Genomic DNA, 25289 nt, shown 5'->3' on the forward strand with positions numbered 1-25289 from the left:
GCACATTGGGTCATTCAGAATAACTTCACACACACCCGCTACTGTGTATTTCCAAGTCTAATTCTGGCACTAAACCCATACCTGTCACCCAGCGCCTAAATACTAGGCCTCAAATTTATATCCCGCTAAATCTGTCCCTAGTGCTGTAGCTGGGCGAGTTATTTAGTGTCCGTTCAAGCACATTTCTTGTTCTGGGTTGAAATACAATTCCCAATTTAGCAATTTCATAATTTAGTGGTTTCTGCTATATCAGAGCTATTTGAAATCTATCCCTAAAAGGGTATATAATATTCAAGGTGCACATTGGGTCATTCAGAATAACTTCACACACACCCGCTACTGTGTATTTCCAAGTCTAATTCTGGCACTAAACCCATACCTGTCACCCAGCGCCTAAATACTAGGCCTCAAATTTATATCCCGCTAAATCTGTCCTTAGTGCTGTAGCTGGGCGAGTTATTTAGTGTCCGTTCAAGCACATTTCTTGTTCTGGGTTGAAATACAATTCCCAATTTAGCAATTTCATAATTTAGTGGTTTCTGCTATATCAGAGCTATTTGAAATCTATCCCTAAAAGGGTATATAATATTCAAGGTGCACATTGGGTCATTCAGAATAACTTCACACACACCCGCTACTGTGTATTTCCAAGTCTAATTCTGGCACTAAACCCATACCTGTCACCCAGCGCCTAAATACTAGGCCTCAAATTTATATCCCGCTAAATCTGTCCTTAGTGCTGTAGCTGGGCGAGTTATTTAGTGTCCGTTCAAGCACATTTCTTGTTCTGGGTTGAAATACAATTCCCAATTTAGCAATTTCATAATTTAGTGGTTTCTGCTATATCAGAGCTATTTGAAATCTATCCCTAAAAGGGTATATAATATTCAAGGTGCACATTGGGTCATTCAGAATAACTTCACACACACCCGCTACTGTGTATTTCCAAGTCTAATTCTGTCACTAAACCCATACCTGTCACCCAGCGCCTAAATACTAGGCCTCAAATTTATATCCTGCTAAATCTCTCGTTACCGCTGTCCTGTTGTGGCTGGGAAAGTTATTTAGTGTCCGTCAAAGCACATTTTTTGTTCTGGGTTGAAATACAATTCCCAATTTAGCAATTTCATAATTTAGTGGTTTCTGCTATATCAGAGCTATTTGAAATCTATCCCTAAAAGGGTATATAATATTCAAGGTGCACATTGGGTCATTCAGAATAACTTCACACACACACGCTTCTGTGCATTTCCAAGTCTAATTCTGTCACTAAATCCATACCGGTCACCCAGCGCCTAAATACTAGGCCTCAAATTTATATCCCGCTGAATTTGAATACAATACATTGGGCCAAATAATATATTTGTTGTTGTGGTGAACCATAACAATGAGAAAAACATCTAGTAAGGGACGCGGACGTGGACATGGTCGTGGACATGGTCGGACATGGTGGGTGACGTGAAGCCTCATTCTCTGCTATGACATGCAGACTGATTCTCTGCTGTCATGAAGCCAGATTGTCTGTTACGGGACCTCTCTGCTCTGCCTGTGTGCTAGGCCTAAATATATGCCAATGGACTGTTGCAGTGGTGGGTGACGTGAAGCCTCATTCTCTGCTATGACATGCAGACTGATTCTCTGCTGACATGAAGCCAGATCCTCTGTTACGGGACCTCTCTCCTCTGCCTGGGTGCTGGGCCTAAATTTATGACAATGGACTGTTGCAGTGGTGGCTGACGTGAAGCCTGATTCTCTGCTATGACATGCAGACTGATTCTCTGCTGACATGAAGCCAGATCCTCTGTTACGGGAACTCTCTCCTCTGCCTGGGTGCTGGGCCTAAATTTATGACAATGGACTGTTGCAGTGGTGGCTGACGTGAAGCCTGATTCTCTGCTATGACATGCAGACTGATTCTCTGCTGACATGAAGCCAGATCCTCTGTTACGGGACCTCTCTCCTCTGCCTGGGTGCTGGGCCTAAATTTATGAAAATGGACTCTTACAGTGGTGGGTGACGTGAAGCCTGATTCTCTGCTATGACATGAAGACTGATTCTCTGCTGACATGAAGCCAGATTGTCTGTTACGGGACCTCTCTCCTCTGCCTGGGTGCCGGGGCCTAAATATCTGAGAATGGACTGTTCCAGTGGTGGGTGACGGGAAGCCAGATTCTCTGCTATGGAACCTCTCTCCAATTGATTTTGGTTAATTTTTATTTATTTAATTTTTATTTTAATTAATTTCCCTATCCACATTTGTTTGCAGGGGATTTACCTACATGTTGCTGCCTTTTGCAGCCCTCTAGCCCTTTCCTGGGCTGTTTTACAGCCGTTTTAGTGCCGAAAAGTTCGGGTCCCCATTGACTTCAATGGGGTTCGGGTTCGGGACGAAGTTCGGATCGGGTTCGGATCCCGAACCCGAACATTTCCGGGATGTTCGGCCGAACTTCTCGAACCCGAACATCCAGGTGTTCGCTCAACTCTAACTATGAGGAAAGTCTTTAAGTGATAGATGGCATACCTAAATATTTGATCTTTATTAATTTAATGTTAGAATTTCCATCAAATCTTACTTTAAATATGTTTTAAGTATAGTTATAATTAGGTAAATTGGCATTGACATTGGAAAAGGTAAAGCTTGCAAGATACAAAGCTGCATGTGTTTCAATTGTGTAAAATACCTGTACATCCGCAATTTATATAGATACTTTCACATACAATAAAAACTCTCTCAGACAAATACCCATAACTGCAATTTAAATGTTCTTTCAGAAGGTTGCAGAGGCTTGATACAGTATTGTGCAATATTATGCACTAGTTTCATTTTTGATTCATATTTTGGGAATTCAATTTTGTGCTAGGCACCCATACGGTAGCAAAGGTAAGATGGCTTTTATACAGTAGTTATAGAATAGTATGGCTAAAAAAATTAATACATTACCAAGTTAAGTTTTTTTTTTACTTTTGATATTGTATATTTATATCGAAGACATGAAAATGATGAAGAAACATTTTTAGTGTTTTCATATTTTAGTTTCGTCAAAGTTGCCTCTTTTGTTTTGATGACAGCTTTGCACACTCTTGGCATTCTCTAGATCATTTTCTTGAAGCAGCCACCTGGAATCGTTTTCCAAAAGTCTTGAAGGAATTCACAGAGGGATTGAGCATTTGTTGGCTGCTTTTCCTTCACTCTACAGTCCAACTCATCCCAAACCATCTGAGTTGGGTTAAGGTCGGATGAATGTGGAGAATCTTCATATGTGTTTGTGAGGGGCTGTCACTCCACAGATGGATCTCTACGATGCTGGTTGACAGGGCTAGACATCTCGCACAGCCCTGACAATCTTGCACCTGTGCCATTAGTGCAAATAGTGGCGCATGCGCAGAGGCTCTGCCACCGAAAACAAGCCATTGATTGTGCATGCACCACGAAAATATGTTTATCGGCACATGAAAATTCATTGTTGCCGATTCATTAATAAAGTCTCTGCACATGCCCCAATACTTGCAGTAATGGCACAGCTGTGAGTTTTTCAGGGCTGGACGAGGTTTCTGTACTTGTAATCTAGTGGTCACAGGACTGTCTGTGGAATATGTGTGCATTTGTGGGATGCTTTCTCACAAGAGTAAAAAAATTTCAGGTGAATGAATCTGTTCACTCATCTCTAATGTAGAACCATCCACTCATCATTACTGCGTCTCACAAACACCTGGTGGTTGGAACCAAAAATCTCACATTTTGACTCTTCAGACCATAGTACAGATTTCTACTAGTCTAAAATTCATTCCTTGCATTTCTTAGCCCAAGCAAATCTCCTCTTATTGTTGTTGTTCCTCAGTAGTGGCTTCTTTGCAGCAATTTGGCCAGTTGACGTTGAGATGTGCCTGATACTTGATCTCTATAAATCTTTTGATACTGTCAAAGTACTGGAAATTTCCCAGACTGACCTTCATCTCTTAAAAGAATGAGGAACTGTTGCTTTTCCTTACTTACTTGAGTGGTTCTTGCCATAATGTTGGTAAGATCAGTAGTGCTAAACGCTGTATGGAACGCCATTTTGTAATCCGTCAACTGTTCATGCTGTGACTATATCCTGATGTAGACTTTTCTTCTGTTCTTATGGTAAAGAAGCATTGTAGCCTCTTGAAAATGAACTTTTTTTTTATCTTTACACTGAGATAGGGCCCCCTTGACTTTTGTGGGTATTTTACATGGAACAGCTTTTCACAAAATTTTGCATGGAGTATTTATATATTTGTACAAGTAAATCATGTTGCTCCTTAGATGCCTCTGTTCAAGACTAAATAAATGATATTAATCTTTCCTCATAACAATATCCTCCATGCTCCTTAGCAGTATAACTGCTATTCTCTGAACCTTTTCCAGCTCCAGAACATCCTTTATATGAACTTGCGCCCAGAACTGAAATATATATTCCAGATTAGGATTTAATACACTAGCCTTAGGGCCTAAAAGCTGATTAACATTGCATGCTGTTTGCTGTTTAATCTATGGTCTACAAATACACTCAGATGCTTCTTAATAAGTAATACGTAAATGTTTTCACCTTTCCCAAAAATGAAAGTGTCACTGCGGTAGTGATAAATATTTGCAAACTGCTTATATCTAGATATATGACATGGCTAAAAAGTCCAAACAAATTCGGTCTCTCACCACCATTTCATTGTGAGCACACAGTTCTTGTTGGAAGTGAGTTAGTAACAAGGCCTACTTTACACTATGCAGCCCAATTTCTCAGCTCAGCTAGACAGGGGACAAATTGCAGTCAGGGTGGTCGTGGTGCCCTTCCTATTCGTTTGTATGGGGCCACTCTGAAAATTAATTTCTATTAGTTATTTTTGCTTTTAACTATTAAACGGTTTTGTGAAAAACACTGCATATTGTATCCTTGATAGTAAGTGGACTGCTTCTATTTCTTTGTTATCTATTTGTGGGTTTATGGTAAGTGCAATGGTACTTCCAGTTGTGATTTATAAGCTTCTTATATGTGATAGCGATAGAAGGTGGGGAAATTACTTAAAGGGGTTGACCCATCTCATACACTGGGGGCATATTGCTAGGATATGCCCCCAATGTCTGATAGGCGCAGGTTCCAAGTCTAGAACGGAGGCAGCAAAGTGATGGAAAGCGGGCAACACATGAGAAATGAATGAGGGATTGCAGGCCTCTATTTCGGAGATAGGTGCAGCTCCCACCCACACTTATCAGACACTGGGGGCATATCCTTGCGATATATCCCCAATATAGGAAATGGGCCAACCCTTTTAAGTAATTGCCTCACCTTCTATTGCTATTACATTTATGAAGCTTATGAATCACAACTGGAAGTACTATTATACTCACCATAAACCCACAAATGGATAATAAAGAATTAGAAGCAGTCCACTTACAATCAAGAATACAGTATGCAGCAGTTAATAGTTAAAAGCAAAAATAAAAGGAATGAAAACACTGAAAGGCATTATCCTGGTCCAGAAAACTGATGGTCTATCCTCAGGATAGGCCAACAAAATCAGAAGGGTTGTTCCCGAATCAGCTGTTTGGAGGGTATCTGCCTACTTAATAGTGTTGATGCAGGACATTACAGCTTTGTCCCATTCAAGTGAACAGAAAGAAACTGCAGTACCTTGCTCTATGTAGAAAACATGCAGGTAGATGAACCTAGGTACAAAAAATATAGAGTCAGCAGCCGTTTTATGGCCACTTTGGCTCTTTCAAACAGCTGACAAGCTTGGTAGCCGAGAATCAGCTGCCAATCCGATATTGATGAACTCTCCTGAGTATTATCATTCAGAAAACCCTTTTAACCCTTTTCCAGAGGATAGATCATCAGTTTAAACAAAGTGAAGAACCTCTTTAAGGAGAAATTACTATGTGAGGGGCCCATTTAAGACAGCATCATTCTATGAGGGATCAATAAAGGGGGCTTCATTTTGTGTGAGAGCAATTCATTGGGTATTATACTGTGTGTTGGGGCACCTAGGGATCACCCTGCTGTGAGAGAGAGACTTAGGGGATATTCTGAAGCGACCAGTTAAAGAGTGTGTGGAGGAGGAAGGGAATGGTAGTTCTAATTCTGATTGTGGTCATAGTACTCGCAGTCCACAGTGGCAATCTCGCCACTAGCTCCCCCTGGGGATGACCAGTGACTGGAGGTTGTACCCTTTCTTCTCCCAACAGCACTCCTTGGAGTTGCGGCTCCTGCTTGGTGGTAGTTGAGGTGTCCTTGATGATAGATGCTTGGAGGGTGCAAGTCAGGAGTGCAAGTGCAGGGACCAGCAGATGGTGGAGTCAATAACCAGGCCTGTTGCTTAGTTAAAGTTTATATACTGAAGTTACGGATAGGAACTTTAGCACATAGCACGGCACAGTTCCAAAGCATACCACATTACAATATTTTCTCAATAGCAGCGTATTGACAGCAGCAATGATAGAGGTTGTAATAGTCCTTCTTTCTAAAGCCTCTCTACATAACCTTAGTCATGCAATGAGGTTCTTGATAAATTTCATCAGTTTCCTGGTTCAAAGATGCAGATTTCATATATAGCTACCCAAATGATCTCCAAATATGGAAAGGTGCACAAGCAATGCTCCCTTTCACAGAAGTAAATCTCTCTGATATAAATGTGCATAATACCTTGCTGACTCCAATGCACAGCCTTTTAGATTCCGGATCTTGTGATTTTCTTGCCTTTTCATCATAAAACAGCTTCCTTTGCTGTACAAGTTTCAGAGATTAAGGTTCTCTGAGCTTGGGCCTAGCTCTAAAGAGCTTGCATGTGTAGCTCTTCACTTTTCCTCAAGCAGAACAAGATTAAACAGCTAATCAAGGAGCAGACTTAGGTCCATCACCTGGCAACCTAACAGGATCATCAAAGGTGCTAACCCTTAATTGTCCATGCAATGACATTAGGTACACAAATGTAATAAATTCCAACATTTTACTTAGCAATAAACTTTTTAGCAATTAATCTTGTACAGTAACTCTGTTCTGGAGTACTGCAGTTATACTTTTGGGGTAGTTAGAGGCATCACACCATGCTCTAATGGGCATCATATTCAGTGAAGAGGCACAAAGGGAGCATCCTGTTGTGTCATAGGCAATACATATGCATCATACTGTGGGGGCACCAAGGGATCACTCTGTTGTGTGAGGAGACACTTATAGTCATCATACTTAATGGGATCCATTATGTTGTCATCATACTGTTTGAGGCACTAAAGAGACACCGTTATTGTCTGAGGGGCAATCAATGGCATCCTTACTATGTGGGAGACACTAAGGGGGCATAATTATTGTGTATGTGACACAAAGAGGATTACAGTGGAAATTAGAAGTGTGCCTTATTGAGAAAAAAAGTTGCCACAGCATGCTACGTGTCACTGGTGATGCCCCTTCTTATATTTCTTTCTGCTTGGACCTTCAATAAAACATGTGGACCTTTACAAAAGGTATTAGAGTGCAATTGGACTAAACATTTTCATCCATAGTACTTGCAAACTATAGGAAATTGCATTGGCTTCTCTGATAGCTGGGTCCGTGGCAGCACGTATAGGCACACTTTCACAGCAGCTCCCATCCCGGCCACATTGTATCTGCCCTACAGAGTTGGCAGTAACCCCTGGAAATGAGCATGGTTTAATCCAATGGACAAAGCCTCTGTTTTATTTCTATTGTCTGTTTGTTAATTTGCTTTCTCTAGTTGTGCACATCTATCTGGTTTATGAATATGGAATGATATTATGACATAATAACTAATGCTCCCCAAGGCACATCAACACTATTGTCCATTGGTTAATAACCTACAAATAACCTACGAGGTCTGGAAAACAAAGCTTTATTAGGATTGCAGTGCATATTTATTTCCTAAAGCTTCTTTAGGGCATTGCCAAAACCCAGACATTGTCTCTAATTGGTGATGGTGGTGGGATTTCCAGCCAGCATTCAATTCTGTTCAGATATCTCTGTCAGCAATGCTTGCTATGATCAGTCGCCAAAACAGGTGAGGGCTGCCTTCTCTGGGAATATTCAATACGATTTGGATTCTGAACTTCATTCTCTCCCTTTTCTATGGCAAGATTAAAGACTTACTTGAAAGGCAAAGCACAATCTAGTGTCACAGCAGAGGAACCCATGGGAAGTGGAAAGCAAGGCCTCTGCAACATGTCTGTGGTAGATTTGGAAGCTGAAAATCCTATTTCTCAGTCCTCAGCTCCGGTCAAAGAGCCGATAGTTATCCGTTTGCAGTAATTTGCTGCCGTTTATACAACCTTTTCACTTTTTATCAGCTCTTCACTGACGGCCAGCTTGACATGCTGTTACTCAAGTGAGGAAATTAAAATTTGATGCAATAATCCCAAATAAGAAGGACTTTATTAGGTAATGTATACACTTTAGATTAGGTATTCTTAAGAGCTGCACAGGTAGAAAATCAGAGGCATGCTGTTTGCCATAGATAAGGAGGTGGTCATAGCTTAAGCAGAAATAAAGATCAAAAAAAGTAAGGCCAAGGGAGAGAAGATTGATGAAAGAAAAGAAAAAAAAAATATGTAACTGAACACTGCTGCAATACATAGCCCCACTTCTAACAGACAAGAGAAGGAAATGTTAGGAGAAGCTGCCAAATAAAGCTGAGAACGTGAAGGACCTTGCTGCTTCATTGCTTTCAATTCTTCTTATTTATAAGGAATCATAAAGGCAGACATGTGACTTACATAAGCAAAAGGCTGTGGATGACTTGTCTAGAAAAGTATAGGTACATAGCAAGTTTTGAAGACTTTTTTCACAATCTGGGGGTTGTCTCACTTCAGAAAATGGCATTTATCATGTAAAAGTTAATACAAGGCACTTACTAATGTACTGTGATTATCCATTTTCCTTTGTTAACTTGATTCTTTTATTTTATTTCATTATACATTACTTGTATCCAGGGGTTATGGCCACCACTGCAAATCAGGTACAAGGTGGTCGGGATGGGAGCTGTTGGGTATGCATGCCTATGAACACTCCCATAGTCCAGGCCACCAGAGAGGCCGGTGATTTTTCCTATAGTGTGCAAGCACGGCCACCGGTGATGGATTGTAGGGTGATCGTAACCATGGAAATGAGCAGTGTATAATGTGAGGGGAAAATTAATCAAGTCAAGAAAGGCAATATGAACAAACACAATACTGTATATTAGTAAGTGCCTTGTATTAACTTTATCTATATGATTTCTATGTGTCTACATGGGTTTCATCCAGGTACATTTCGATAAATGGAGCGGTCACAAATGTCTGCGGAAAATCTGCTGTGTATAAATAAACAATATATTTGATAATCATCCATCATTATATAAACTGTGTGTAATATACGGGATTATACCAGTTTAATGAACAAATCAAATAAATTATAAATTTCCCATAAAATGTGGAATGTAGCTAATTTGAAATTCATTTTGGATAAATTGCTCAAAATAGTGGTCACTATGTTACCGATCAGAAGACAAAGAACACAGCAACTATACAAAAAGGGACAATTTTTTTATCATTTTTTTATTTAAAAAAAATCTGACAGTATAGTGTGTTATTACCACCAGATATTATGTGTTTTCATGTACAGTACAGACCAAAAGTTTGGACACACCTTCTCATTCAAAAAGTTTCTTTATTTTCATGACTATGAAAACTGTAGATTCACACTGAAGGCATCAAAACTATGAATTAACACATGTGGAATTATATACATAACAAAAAAGTGTTAAACAACTGAAAATATGTCATATTCTAGGTTCTTCAAAGTAGCCACCTTTTGCTTTGATTACTGCTTTGCACACTCTTGGCATTCTCTTGATGAGCTTCAAGAGGTAGTCACCTGAAGTGGTCTTCCAACAGTCATGAAGGAGTTTCCAGAGATGCTTAGCACTTGTTGGCCCTTTTGCTTTCACTCTGCGGTCCAGCTCACCCCAAACCATCTCGATTGGGTTCAGGTCCGGCGACTGTGGAGGCCAGGTCATCTGGCGCAGCACCCCATCACTCTCCTTCATGGTCAAATAGCCCTTACACAGCCTGGAGGTGTGTTTGTGGTCATTGTCCTGTTAAAAAATAAATGATGGTCCAACTAAACACAAACTGGATGGAATAGCATGCCGCTGCAAGATGCTGTGGTAGTCATGCTGATCCAGTATGCCTTCAACTTTGAATAAATCCCCAACAGTGTCACCAGCAAAGCACCCCCACACCATCACACCTCCTCCTCCATGCTTCACGGTGGGAACCAGGCATGTAGAGTCCATCCGTTCACCTTTTCTGAGTCGCACAAAGACACGGTGGTTGGAACCAAAGATCTCAAATTTGGTCTCATCAGACCAGAGCACAGATTTCCACTGGTCTAATGTCCATTCCTTGTGTTCTTTAGCCCAAACAAGTCTCGTCTGCTTGTTGCCTGTCCTTAGCAGTGGTTTCCTAGCATATATTCTACCATGAAGGCCTGATTCACACAGTCTCCTCTTAACAGTTGTTCTAGAGATGTGTCTGCTGCTAGAACTCTGTGTGGCATTGACCTGGTCTCTAATCTGAGCTGCTGTTAACCTGTGATTTTCTGAGGCTGGTGACTTGGATGAACTTGTCCTCCGCAGCAGATATGACTCTTGGTCTTCCTTTCCTGGGGCGGTCCGCATGTGAGCCAGTTTCTTTGTAGCGTTTGATGGTTTTTGTGACTGCACTTGGGGACACTTTCAAAGTTTTTCCGGTTTTTCAGACTGACTGACCTTCATTTCTTAAAGTAATGATGGTCACTCGTTTTTCTTTACTTATCTGCTTTTTTCTTGCCATAATACAAACTCTAACAGTCTATTCAGTAGGACTATCAGCTGTGTATCCACCTGACTTCTCCACAACACAACTGATGGTCCCAACCCCATTTATAAGGCAAGAAATCCCACTTATTAAAGGGAACCTGTCACCGGGATTTGGGGTATAGAGCTGAGGACATGGGTTGCTAGATGGCCGCTAGCACATCTGCAATACCCAGTCCCCATAGCTCTGTGTTCTTTTATTGTGTAAAAAACCCGATTTGATACATATGCAAATTAACCTGAGATGAGTCCTGTCCATGACTCATCTCATGTACAGGACTCATCTCAGGTTAATTTGCATATGTATCAAATCGGGTTTTTTACACAATAAAAGCACACAGAGCTATGGGGACTGGGTATTGCGGATGTGCTAGCGGCCATCTAGCAACCCATGTCCTCAGCTCTATACCCAAAATCCAGGTGACAGGTTCCCTTTAAACCTGACAGGGCACACCTGTGAAGTCAAAACCATTTCAGGTGACTACCTCTTGAAGCTCATCAAGAGAATGCCAAGAGTTGGCTACTTTGAAGAACCTAGAATATGACATATTTTCAGTTGTTTCACACTTTTTTGTTATGTATATAATTCCACAAGTGTTAATTCATAGTTTTGATGCCTTCAGTGTGAATCTACAATTTTTATAGTCATGAAAATAAAGAAAACTCTTTGAATGAGAAGGTGTGTCTAAACTTTTGATCTGTACTGTTTATATATGAAGGACTTGCTACAACCAAAAAAGTACGCAGGTTGCACCTGAGCAGTCACACAGCCTCGGGTACTGTGAGTGTACATTGTGGGTTGTAGCCAGGGCAGGATCACAATGTACACCACATGAGCCAGGAAGTGCCAGGAGCCCAATTACATCTGGGAGACCAGTGCTGTCCCAGTAGGGACATTGCCATCATTATCAATATTATAGTTGTAAGCCACATGAAGGGGGACACATTAGTTAAAAAATGATGGATTCCCTTTAAAGTAGCATCCCTGGAATATTGGTATGGTGCATGGCTGATATCTTTTGATAGGTAATGTGGGCAGTCACTTTCCCTTCCTTTCACCATAAATTTGCTTCTATATTTACAGGCATATACTGGCCTAAAGAGGGCACAATGTGATATAGCATTGCTAATGTGAACATGTTCTCCATTAAAGCCATATCTTGACTCAACTTTTTAGAATTCTTAAACTTTGAGGAGAGTTGTATAAACCATTTTTTTCACTAGATTTTCACAATAACTAAAATTCATTACAGCAGTAAGTTAACAAGAAGAAGAAGATGTATTCTTACCGGAGGTGAGTTTTCATATATGTTAGTGCTATACGGCAAATTGACAAAAATTGGGTCCATGTCTTGAATATCAGTGACTGTAATGGCAAGGTTAGCTAATGTTGACAGAGGTTTTGTCTTGTCTTGATCCTAACAATAAAAAAAATAAAAAAATTACATTCTAGAAAGAATTTTAGACAGAATTTCCTTTCACATTAGCCCTGTTCTTTATCAGCTTCTTGCAAACCCAACTTCTAAAATATGCTCCTTCCAGTATAGACCAACTCATTCACATCTTAATTTCCAGTCTGGATCTCACACCATATCTATAATTTGTGAAATTGTCCTAAATTTTCATTCCATATAATGTAAAGTGTGGAATCCTCGATATGCATGCAACAAAGAATTCACATATTTACTCCAAAAACTGTGGGGGAGTACTTAGATGTTGTGACAATAGATTATTTCCACAAGGTATAAAACAGTGGTGTACCTACCACAGATGCAGATCACTTACTGCTATGGGGCAGCACTGAATATTTTCTTCTGTTCCTGACATAAATCCGCCACAGATTCCTGTGGCCTCCACTAAGGGAAGCTCAATGTATAGATTTTTTTTACAGCTTCTATTGATGTGGTGATGAAGTGCTAACTTTATATATTTCTATCCATTGAGCGCCCTCTAGTGGTGGCTGTAGACAGCCACTTTTATAATATTCTATGTCAATGGAACTCGCATATGAGGAGAGTTATCTCTGTATTTATACCAGTTGTCTTAGATTAGAAATAGGGTGATCAGAATGAGCGTCATGTTTATTAACTACCTGTTACATTTTTTCTAAAAGTGAGTGAGGCACAGCGCAACATTTTTATAAGGCTACTTTCATAATTGCATTTTTGCTGTACGGTTTTGAGATCCAGCAGGGGATCTGAAAACCACAGCAAAATGTTTCCGTTATAATAATACAACAGGCTGCATCGGTTCAGAATGGATACGGTTGTATTATATCGAAAATGAAGAAACCGGATCCGGCACTAAAAGCATTGTAAGTCAATGGGTGAAAAAAACAAATCTGGCACCATTGATTTACATGGGTTTTGGTGCCAGATCTGGCTTCATCACTTGCCCATGCCACACACATAAAATCTGGCAGAGATTTTGTGTCCAGCATGGGAAGGCAACAAACTGGAACGGAATGCATTCTGATGTACTCTGTTCCAGTTTGTTCAGTTTTGTCCCCATTGACAAAATCAATCAATGGGGACCTATGCCAGATCTCAAAACCGGTCATTACAACGCATATGTGAAAGTAAACTAACACTTTGTTTTGTTAAACATTTCTCAGAATTAATAAAAAAAAAAAAACATACATTTGTTAGAAATCATATTTCCTGGAAGTGTTTGACACGTGTAGTGGAAAACTGGGTTTGGTTGAGACGGGATTCATACTAACGTTTGTTATGAGGCTCTATAAGATCTGTAAAGAGAAAAAATGGAATAGACGGCTCTACCACTCAGGCAGATGATCGAAGTGTGGAGCTGCTAGAACTGACTCACCCAGTCAGGAGTGGATTATTTGAAAGAACATAAGTAAGCAGGCACACTCTGATTTGGGTCAATCTATTAATTTATTTGTATATATAGTGAATATAAGATGTTATAAAATAATGTTAAATACAATGAGGCAAAGGTGTAGCATATAGTATGAAGAATCGCATTGGAGAATTGAATTCTGCTAACTGTTCTTTTTAATGGATAAAAGTAATGGATGTAGAAATAAGTGGGTCGTCACTAAATAGTCACCAGCTGGTATTGAGGATGTTGTGATAATAAAATATATATATAAATATAAATTGTGCGCTAGAAAAATGATGCGCTAATAAAAACGAAGAAGGTAAAAAAATATATATGTAGGATAGTTGTCCTTATAAATAGAATAGTCTTTTCATGAAATAGTAGCCTCAAAGTGGAGACTAAGTGGAGGATAGAATAATGCGTTTTTCTCTTTATATAGGGTAGTCTTTTTCTTTTGGGGTGATATCCTCTAGATAGGAGATAAATAAATAGGTGAATAATGCACCTTGTGACTCCTTTTATATGATCCCCGCTATTAAATGGAGGGTACGTGATGCGTCTTGTTACTATATAAATAGGTCAGTTAATTTTCATAGAGCCGCAAGCATGTACATTAGTATATTGTATGTAACAATAAATTGATGCTATGCTTCTTATGCGGGTGCTGTGGGAGGAAGGGGTGCTCTGTGCCTGAGTGCGGCGTCCCGCACTGTCTCTGAGAGGTCACTTACCCTTCGTCTTCGGTCCTCTGGCGGTGATCTGTTCTCCCTGGGCGGCTGTCTTGAATCCAGGAGTCGGCGGTGTATATCGTGTTGCCAAGGACGCCGGGAGGCGTGGTTCGCGCGTCTGTAGGGTGACGTAGGCTGTCACGTGATCGCGATCTTTCCCTGGCTTGTACTGAATGGTCCCGTGATCCTCTAGCTCCGTTACGAGTAGTGGGTATTCCGACAATCCTCTGCTCCTTAAACGCGTTTCGGGAGTCTCTCCCTTCATCAGTAAGTGGAGGATTGTAGTGAATACTGGAGTATTTATAGGGCAGAGGCAATTGACTCATTTATGAGCTGATTAACTTTTCCCATCATTGCATATATTTTGATCTGATTGTCTTGTTGGAATCTAATATGGTAGATTCTAGTTTGGCACATTTTGTTTATTACACAGGTAAACTTTGTGCAAATTATAAAAATATGAAGAATAATAAATGAATAAATAAATGAAAAATATTGGGATATATGGAAAAGTGTGTCTAATTGAGACAGATTATTCCTTTAATCGATTTGGCTGGGTATTGTAATTATGTTCTTTAGTGCATGGTGTAAAAATGATGGTTGTAGGTTTAGGGCCTACCTATAGACAGTGGGTCAGGTATTGATGGCCTATTTAGTGAGTATGGGCTGTTGTGGTATGGGGGGGATATTTACTTTCTGGATCTTCACAATTCATAGTGTTTATAGTGTAATAAGGTAATTGTTGTTGTGCTTCTAGGTTTAGTTGGTTATTTTGGGACTACTTTCTATATTTAGTGGATGAAGATTTTTATCTGTCTATACTGTATTGTTGAGGGTTCCTGGTAGTTAATATATAGTAAGATGTGCCCATTCTATCACTGGTCCATAGGGTAAAAGACCCAATGAATGTCAGGGTTTGTCATCCCTATATATTTAAATGAAGAGGGGAAATGCACAATTTAGAAAAATGGGTAGATATAGTGCAGCAGAGGAAGGTGCTTACTGTGTAGAGTGCAGTATGCAGCATAGGGAGGTACTTGCTATATAGGTGTTGATATTGTTTTGTATAGGTTTATCTGTGTATTTAATGTCGATATGAGTATTTTATATATTTTCTTGTGGTGTTACTGGTAGATCCTGATGTTCCCTGGTTGTAAGTGCACAGTCGGATGTACCTAATATGTCGCTGGTCCATAGTATATAGAAACACATTATTCTAAACGCGAGAAAAACGCATTATTCTATCTTCCACTTAGCCTCCGCTTTGAGGCTACTATTTCATGAAAAGACTATTCTATTTATAAGGACAAATATCCTACATATATATTTTTTTGCCTTCTTAGTTTTTATTAGCGCATCATTTTTCTAGCGCACAATTTATATTTATATATATATTTTATTATCACAACATCCTCAATACCAGCTGGTGACTATTTAGTGACGACCCACTTGTTTCTATATCCATTACTTTTATCCATTAAAAAGGACAGTTATATGATTCTTCACACTATATGCTACACCTTTGCCTCATTCTATAAGATCTGTGTGTGCCCCTTAGGCTAAATAAAACTGAGCACATTGTATTGTTCACAGCAATTGTTAGTAGAAACATCAAAATGATTCAGCTTTCATGCTGTAGAACACATAGACCTGGCCTAATGTGTGGCCAAATCTTTTTGGCAATCATGATCTTATCACCAAATATTCACCAATATAATTCAACTGTTCATCTCTAGTCCATGTCAAAATACAGTCCATGGACTGAGCATAAAGCATGGCACAGACTTTTAGAAAATAAAATTATTACTGAGCAGATAATTCGACAGGTGAAACTCAAAAAATTTGAATATCGTGTAAAGTTCATTTATTTCAGTAACGCAACTTAAAATGTGAAACTAACATATGAGATAGACTCATTACATGCAAAGCGAGATATTTCAAGCTTACAGCTTATGAAACCCCAAAGTCATAATTTTGAGGTACCTTTGCTCAGGGAGTATGTACTAATTAGCTGATTAGAGTGTGACACTTTGAGCCTAGAATATTGAACCTTTTCACAAAATTCTAATTTTAAGCTGCATTAATGCAATTCCTTTTAATTTGCATTACTGAAAAAAATTGACTTTTGCACGATATTCAAATTTTTCGAGTTTCACCTGTAGATACATTTCCATAATTAAAAACACTATAAGGATAACATTTAAGTTGCATTGCCAATAGTACAACAGCTGAGACTTGTGTGAACTTATAGCTTAATCTTCCAAGCTGTAAAAAAATGTATAGAAATACAATGAACTAGACATATCCACTATTGTTAATGGAAATATCTTGTCATCTTAATGTCTATTCTACTTCACCAAGCAATGTCAGTAAATACACATTGCAAGTTGCCATGTGATGAGTATAAATACCGTTATGCACTGATGGGAGATTGCCTTTAATATCTGTGTTGGTGTGTCAAGTAATGACAGTAAATTTGTGTTCTGTATTTCTATTTAATCACAGGTTCCAGCTGAACTGCGAATCTGTTCCAGACATAGACAATCACTTGAATCAACCAGTATAACCAGACATGACACTTTTTACTATCTGTGCCCCAATTAATGGGCAAACAAATGTACTCAAAGGAAAATGTACTGTATTTTATAATTATCAGAAGCTTTCCATTCCTGACTTGTTGCCATTCATTTTGATAAATAGTTGTCATATGAGTCTTTTATATTAGAATACTTACTGAAAGCGCATATACAATTTTCCAGAATTAGCATAAAAGTTAAATACAGCACTATCCACAAAATAATTGCTAAGGGTACAGCCACACAATCAAGTTTTCGAGGCAGAACCCGGAGTGGGTCATGAAAGCAGAGAAGGTATTAAGGCCAGATAAAAATTCTCTTTTTTGAAGCAACACCTGGGTTTGGCTTCAAAAACGGAATAAAAAAACCTGAAATTGCGGCTTTGCCCTAGGATGCATGAAGTTTTCTACTTAAAAAGTACCTCAAATGACCCACTTAAACATCTTTTAGGATATGCAACTTGTTGTGTACATCAAGGGGGTCATTTATTATACCGAAATGCACCTAAATTAGGCATATTTCAGGCGCAGATGGCAGCTCAATGGTTGCTGTCTGTGACATCGCCCCGCTCACGCCTTGTCATTTTCTACACCTGCTTTAGGTGTAGAAAATGGTCTAAATGTAAAACAGCTAGGAAGCTGTGTTACATTTAGAACTGACACTCTGGCTGCACCTATTCATAACTTTGGCAGATCCACCTCCTACTATGGGCTTTTATTAAGACACTAACATTTGTGTTTTATGTGTTAGGCAGTCGGCTCCATTCATTTCAATAAGGGGCAGAGAAGGAGGAAAGTTGATTTACTGCAAACATGCAAAATAAAAGGAAAGGTTCCAGCACTTCATATTCCGGTTATTGCTTCGTCTTTATTTCATTACTGGTTGCAGATTACATCTTGTGAAAATAACGTCCCACCAGCGTGGTGGTGGGACGTTATTTTCACAAGATGTAATCTGCAACCAGTAATGAAATAAAGACGAAGCAATAACCGGAATATGAAGTGCTGGAACCTTTCCTTTTATTTTGCATGTTGAGAGGACTTGTCCGGTTCGTTCCGTGCATGGGGAGGATTGGTGAGCTGGAATTTACCTTTTTTGTGGACTTTACTGCAAACATGAAATGCATGATAGTGGTGTGTCTGTAGATGGATCTTGCTAGTTAATAAAGCACTGTGATTACAGCAGCCTTGGCAATGAGTTAAGCAAAATGTCTAAGGCTGATTTTACTCATAGAGCCAGATATATCATTTGATTACACCAGTTTTCTGGTGTAAAAAAGTCACAAACTGCATGTTTGCTACTTTTTCAACGCCACAAAAATTTCTGTGTAAATTATGGTTCTCTGCCAGCCTCGCCAGGGAGGAGCCACAACACCCCCCCACCACCACGTTTATCATCTTGTATGCCAGTTTTCTGGCATAGAACAACTCTGAATCCTACGCCAGCCGCTCAATTGTTGGCAGGCTGATGCTGGGAAGAGTTATATTATAATGACACCATTGGGAGCAACTTGAATATTTCAGCTGTGTCGCTCTGTCACTAGTTGGTGTATTTAAATACACAAATTACATACTATGTAGTGGTAAGCTGGAATTAATTTTTTTAAATGGGGTGGAATTATAATAAAAAACACAATTCCACTATAATTTTATATTTAGTTTTTTTTATTTTATAGTGTTTCCTATGCAGTAAAATTGACCTGTTACCTTCCTTGTCTAGGTAAGTATGATAACAACGGTACCATATCTTTTATCGTTTTTTCTTGCATTTTAATACTGGAAAAAAAATAAAAGATTTAAGAATTTTCTCAGCATCACCATATTAAGACCCTCATAACTTTTTAATTTTATGTCTGCAGAGCTGTGTGAGGGCTCATTTATTGCAATACGGTCTGTATTTTTTTAATTAATACTTGGATTGTGTATGACTTTTTTATAACTTTTTATTGAAGGTTTTGGAGCATGAAAAGTGACAAAAAATTACTAATCAGCAATTTTGATGTTTTTTTTTTGCATTCCACCATTTGCTGTCTGGAATAAATATTTTTATATTTTCGAGCATGCAGTGATGGCTATGATATTTTTTTTTTTAATTGGTTATTTTAATGGGGAAAGGGGGAGGGGGATTTGAATTTTCATATTTTTTTAATTTTTTAAACCTGCTTCTTCTTTTACACTTTTTAATAGTTCATCTAAGGAACTTGAACAAGCAATCACTAGATGCTACTACATATACTAATGCATTGGAGTCTATGAGCATTTTATTTTGTTCTTATGGAGCCCTGCCACATCGTCAGCTTCTGATCGAGGACCGTGGCTGCCGCACACACTATCCGACTTCCCCGATACCCGCTAGGTGGAGCCGCTGCAAAGCCGGAAGCAGGTGCTCCCATATTTTTTTTTTTAGCTCGCAGATGAAGTGGTCACATCTGAGGGGTTAAATGTGTGCAACAGATGTTATCGTTGAACGCATACATTTGCCATGGTGTCTGCTGTGCTCTTGAGCAGGCGCCATATTAAAATATCTGACTTCCTCCATAAATTTACGGTGGACGGTTGGGAAGAGGTTAAACAGTACAGTTCAAAAAAAAAATTATTGTATTTGGCACCTTGTCAAAACTAAAGCTAACTGGCTTCTACTACTTCTAGTGACTCATGTCTTGAATAGATCTATGACATTCTGGATACACTCCTGCTTTTAATGGATATGTGCAGGCATATAGCGATAGACTGACATGGAGGCTGTTCTGTAGTACTACATGAAGACTTTGAAATTGCAGTCAAAACTGATTATGTGGGATTAATGCTCATTTAAACGGCATTCAATAACACAGCATGAGCATTATCTTACAATAGCCTTAAAGCTGTGCAGTTTGTGACCATGCTGGATGTTTTCTAATCTCCGATTTCCCTGCTACAATGTTACTAGTAAACTACTTGGTATTTTTTCAGCATATTTTTTATTTTATTTAATGTGCATGCACAGTTCGATTTAAAATACAGAAGATTGTTAACAGTTTATTTTTTAATGAAAATGAGTGGTCGAGATTTAGGTCACAGCAATGGCCTTTAGCAATAGGAATTTTGGGTGGAAAAGAAGGTCCCAATTTGGACTGCCCAAATTTGCTAATGTGTACCAGGTGTTTTGTGTGTGCACAAAAGATCTTTACTAAAAGAACTGTATATTGAAAAAGGCTCTTTATCCCACTAATACTAAAACTGCATATAAACTGAGGCAATTTTACAGTGATGGCTGTTTTGACCACAGCAAAAATTCTGGAAAACCACACATTGTGCAGTGGCACATCTATGTTACACATTACAGCCCTACATGAATATATAGTTGCCAGATTAAAAGGAGTTGGCCCCTTGTGACCAATGTGTACATAAGATGACTACAGTTAGGTCCATATATACTTGGACAGAGACAACATTTTTCAAATTTTTGTTCTGTACATTACCACAATGGATTTTGAACAATACTATTCAGATTCAGTTGAAGTTCAGACATTCAGCTTTAATTCAGCGGGTTGAACAAAATGATTGCATAAAAATGTGAGGAACTAAAGCATTTTTTTAAACTCAATCCCTTCATTTTAGGGGCTCAAAAGTAATTGGAAAAATTTAATATTTGTAAATAAAATATTAATTTCTTATACTTGGTTGAAAACCCTTTGTTGGCAATGACTGCCTGAAGTCTTGAACTCATGGACATCACCAGATGCTGTGTTTCCTCCTTTTTAATGCTGTACCAGCCCTTTACTGCAGCGGTTTTCAGTTGCTGTTTGTTTGTGGGCCTTAATGTCTGAAGTTTTGTCTTTAACAAGTGAAATGCATGCTCTATTGGGTTCAGATCAGGTGACTGACTTGGCCATTCAAGATTATTCCACTTCTTTGCTTTAATAAACTCTTGGGTTGCTTTGGCTTTATGTTTTGGGTCATTGTCCATCTGTATTATGAAACGCCTACAAATCAGTTTGGCTGGATTTGAGCACACACTATGTCTCTGAAAACCGCAGAATTTCTGTGTCAATAAAAACTAGGAACCCAGTGCCTCTGCCGTGTTTTACAGATGATGTGGTATTTTTTGGATCATGAGCTGTACCATGCCTTCACCATACCTTTTTATTTCCATCATTCTGGTAGAGGTTGATTATGGTTTTATCTGTCCAAAGAATGTTCTTCCAGAAGTGTCCTGTTTTTTAAGAGGATTTTTAGCAAAGTCCACTCTAGCCTTTTTATTCTTGAGGCTTATGAGTGGCTTGCACCGTGCAGTGAACCCTCTACATTTACTTTCATGCAATCTTCTCTTTATGGTAGATTCGGATATTGATACGCCTATATCCTGGAGAGTGTTGTTCACTTGGTTGGCTGTTGTGAAGGGGTTTCTCTTCACCATGGTAATTATTCAGTGATTATCCACCACTGTTGTCTTCTGTGGGCATTCAGGTCTTTTTCCATTGTTGAGTTCACCAGTGCTTTATTTCTCAGGATGTACCAAACTGTAGATTTTGCCACTCCAAATAGTGTTGATATTTTTTGGATGGGTTTTTTCTGTTTTTGCAGATGAAGGATGGCTTGTTTATCCTGCATGGATAGCTCCTTTGACCACATGTTTACTTCTCAGCAAAATCTTCAAAATGCAAGCACCACACCGCAAATCAACTCCAGGCCTTTTATGTGCTTAATTAAAACTGACGTAATGAAGGATTTGCCCGCACTTGCCCATGAAACAGCCTTTGAGTCAATTGTCCAATTACTTTTGGTCCCTTTAAAAACAGGGTACCACATGTAAATGAGCTGAAACTCCTAAACCCTTCATCCAATTTTAATATGGATACCCTCAAATGAAAACTAAAAGTCTGGACTTTATGTCCATGTCCATTTTATAACTATAACTTGAATATGTTTCAGTAAACAGGTTAAAAAAAAACAAAATTTGTGTCAGTGTCCAAATGTAACTGTATATGGCACTATTAGCCTTTGTTGATATTCTGTGCCATTTGCTATTTTTCTTAAGACATATCTCCTTTTTAGGTAAATCTTATGTGCTATTTGCATAGAGGTCCTATCCATAAGATGGCCGTTAATGGAGGGTCATGTGATACAAATCACAGCCTCCTGCATTCAAACACATTGCTTCTACACTTAAATCCCAACAGTGCAAATGCAGATGGCGGGTGCACAGTGTTTGAATGGAGGAGACATCACATGGAGCCGATTTGCCTGGTCACATGACCCTCCATCAGCTGCCATTTTATGAACAAGACTTATGTGTGGAAAATGGCACAGAATTTCAACAAAGGCTATATGGGTTTTCCATCTTTATTAAGTGATGGCCTCAGGATAGGCCATTACTAGATGATTGGCAGGGGGTCTGACTCCCCATACCCTCGCTAATCAGTTGTTCAACAATAACTTTAGCGTCTGGTATTTGATTCTGTATTTGTCTCTTCTTTGGTTTTAACGTGACTCTCCGGTTTTGACTTAGGCTTGTTATTGGTTTTGGTCTATAATTTAGATTTTGTCCTAGTCAAACCTACCGCGTTCTGAGCCCATTGCCCAGTTAGGGACCATCACCTAGTTGGGCGCCACCATTTAGGGCAGATTGTCCAAGTAGATAGGGACAGTGGTGTCACTGGAATTTAGGACTGATCTGTTTCCTAACATGACAGGCATAATCCATAATGATAAGTTACATATATCCCCTAACACTACTTTCTTAGTATTAAGTGATACCCCAAGTGGTCGAAGGGGGGTGTCTCTTTTCATGTGATAAAATGTAGTACTTTGTAGTATTTTCCTGGGTTTCATAATATAATTTTTTATCTGGTCAGTTAAACCTACTACTTATTGCACATATATCTTACATTAAAGTGTGTTTCATTTTTTTCATGTTCTTGGATATTAGTTATGGAAATGTAAAACTACTATGTGAAGTTTATGTTCATTTATTTAATTTTAGTGCTGACTCCACCCCTGCAGAGTCAATGAAAGCAAAAAATGGCTTCCAGACAGTGTACATGACTTACCGTTGCATTAACCTGAAGTTGGTATGCCACAGTGGTTTCATAGTCCAGCGGACTGATCACAGTCACAATCCCCCGAGACCTATCAATTGCAAAAAAACTGGAGGATGGCTGAATCGAGTACAACACGCTTCCACCTGTTCCCTGATCAGGATCTGTGGCATTCACAATATAAATTGGAGTTCCCACTGGTGTGTTCTGAAAGAGAGGAAACACATACGGTGTGAAATTAACAGATGGAAATTAACTAACCCACTCAAACGATTCAAGACAAATAAACTGACCCTGTTACTGTGTAATGCAATCTGAAATGTTTTATTACTCCATTGGCAGCAAATCACCTCATTATACTTGCTTATTCTCAGCACTGCAAATAAGCACAGTTGCCTGGGATACTGTTTTCTTACTGCGTTACAGGAAATACATTATTAGAAAAATGAATATACCTATTTACCTAAAAAACCACTGTAATTAGTGTCATTCCTAGTTTTACATTGTTGCCTGCTTGGCAATAATTAAACCTATGACTACAGTTTTCCCCTTAATAAAACAATTATCGCTTGAAACATTAGTATTGAGATTCTGATGAAAACCAACATAGGAAGAACAAACTTTAGCTACCATTCACAAAAGTAATATAGGGTTTTATGTAATTTTCCAAAGTAGGACATTCAGTATGCACTAATGCTGAGGCAGAGGAGGGCTAATGTTCCTCTCACAGTTTTATCCATTGAGCGGGCTAATTTCAGCAGCCATCTAATTTGTATGGGGACCTCATGACAATGTTGGGGGAGATAAGGATTGGGTTGTTGGATTTCAACTGTCTGATCCTTTTATTTTTGGGTTGATAAGCCAATGTCAAATGTATCTGGCAGTAACCTCCTCTTCCACTTTCTACTAATAACACTGATGCAGTTGAGCTAAGCAGGCGTGTGTATGAGGGAATCAACAGCTATCCTATGTGTAAGGCTGGCCCTAGGCTAGGGCTACATGTGAACTTTTTGCATCAAGATTAACCTTTTGAACTATTAAGGCCCCTTTCACACGGGCGAGGATTCCACACGGAGGCAATGCGTGAGGTGAACGCATTGCACCCGCACTGAATCCTGACCCATTCATTTCTATGGGGCTGTGCACACGAGCGGTGATTTTCACGCATCACTTGTGCGTTGCGTGAAAATCGCAGCATGCTCTATATTCTGCGTTTTTCACGCAACGCAGGCCCCATAGAAGTGAATGGGGTCGCAAGCAAGTGCGGATGCGGTGCGATTTTCATGCATGGTTGGTAGGTGACGATCGGGCTGGGGACCCGATCTGTATTATTTTCCCTTATAACATGGTTATAAGGGAAAATAATAGCATTCTGAATACAGAATGCAACGTAAAATAGTGATGGAGGGTTTAAAAATAAAAAAAAATACTCACCAAGTCCACTTGATCGCGTAGTTGCGGACCTCTGTCTTCTTCTGTAATGTTGAGCTGCCGGCTAAGGACCTGTGGTGACGTCACATCACATGATCCAATCATATGGTCCCTCACCATGGTGATGAACCATGTGACTGGACCATAGTGATGTCACCACAGTTCTTTTGGCAGGTCCTGAAGATAGAACAGAGACCGGCAGCTATGGAGCAGGTAAGTTAACATTATATTTTTTTTAACCCCTCCATCCCTAATTTACTTTGCATTCTGTATTAAGAATGCTATTATTTTCCCTTATAACCATGTTATAAGGGAAAATAATAAATCTACACAACACCGAACCCGAACCTGAACTTCAGTGATGAAGTCCAGGTTTGGGTCTGGGTACCAAACATGGAGATTTTTCTCAAGCGGGTGCAAAATGCATTAAAACGCTTTGTTCTCGCGCAGAAAAATTGTGCATTTTACCGCAACGCACCCGCATCTTATCGGGCCCTCACACGCCACGCTTGTGTAAAAGGGGCTTTAAAGAGGTTGCCTGGTTCCTACCTAAATTGCTACCCAATTGCTTACCCCAACATGCAGCAGGAAAGGGGAGTCGTCCATGGGCATGCCGGGGTGAATTTTTTATTTTATTTTTTGCGTTTCATATGCCTTTACATGTCAGAGTACAGTATTTCAAAAATGTAAGTAGAAAGCAGACAATCCCTTTGGATGAAGTGATAAATGCAAGTTGACAGGAGTGCTCTTTCATACAATACAAAGTGTTTAACTATTTTTTTCAGCACATTTTCATGCAGATTTTGAGGTGTTTTTGACATGTTCATCGATTTT

General features: G+C 39.2%; 1 protein-coding gene across 1 annotated transcript in view; it reads right to left on the reverse strand.

Moving 5' to 3' along the window:
* CDH23 (cadherin related 23) overlaps positions 1 to 25289 on the reverse strand; it is a 1302172-nt gene that overhangs the window by 840947 nt on the left and 435936 nt on the right. Inside the window, 2 exon segments of the mRNA XM_044299558.1 lie at positions 12147 to 12275; positions 23037 to 23231. Of these exon segments, the coding sequence (XP_044155493.1) occupies positions 12147 to 12275; positions 23037 to 23231 (324 nt within the window).

This window comes from Bufo gargarizans, chromosome 6, assembly GCF_014858855.1.
Source record: "Bufo gargarizans isolate SCDJY-AF-19 chromosome 6, ASM1485885v1, whole genome shotgun sequence".
Classification (NCBI taxonomy): domain Eukaryota; kingdom Metazoa; phylum Chordata; class Amphibia; order Anura; family Bufonidae; genus Bufo; species Bufo gargarizans.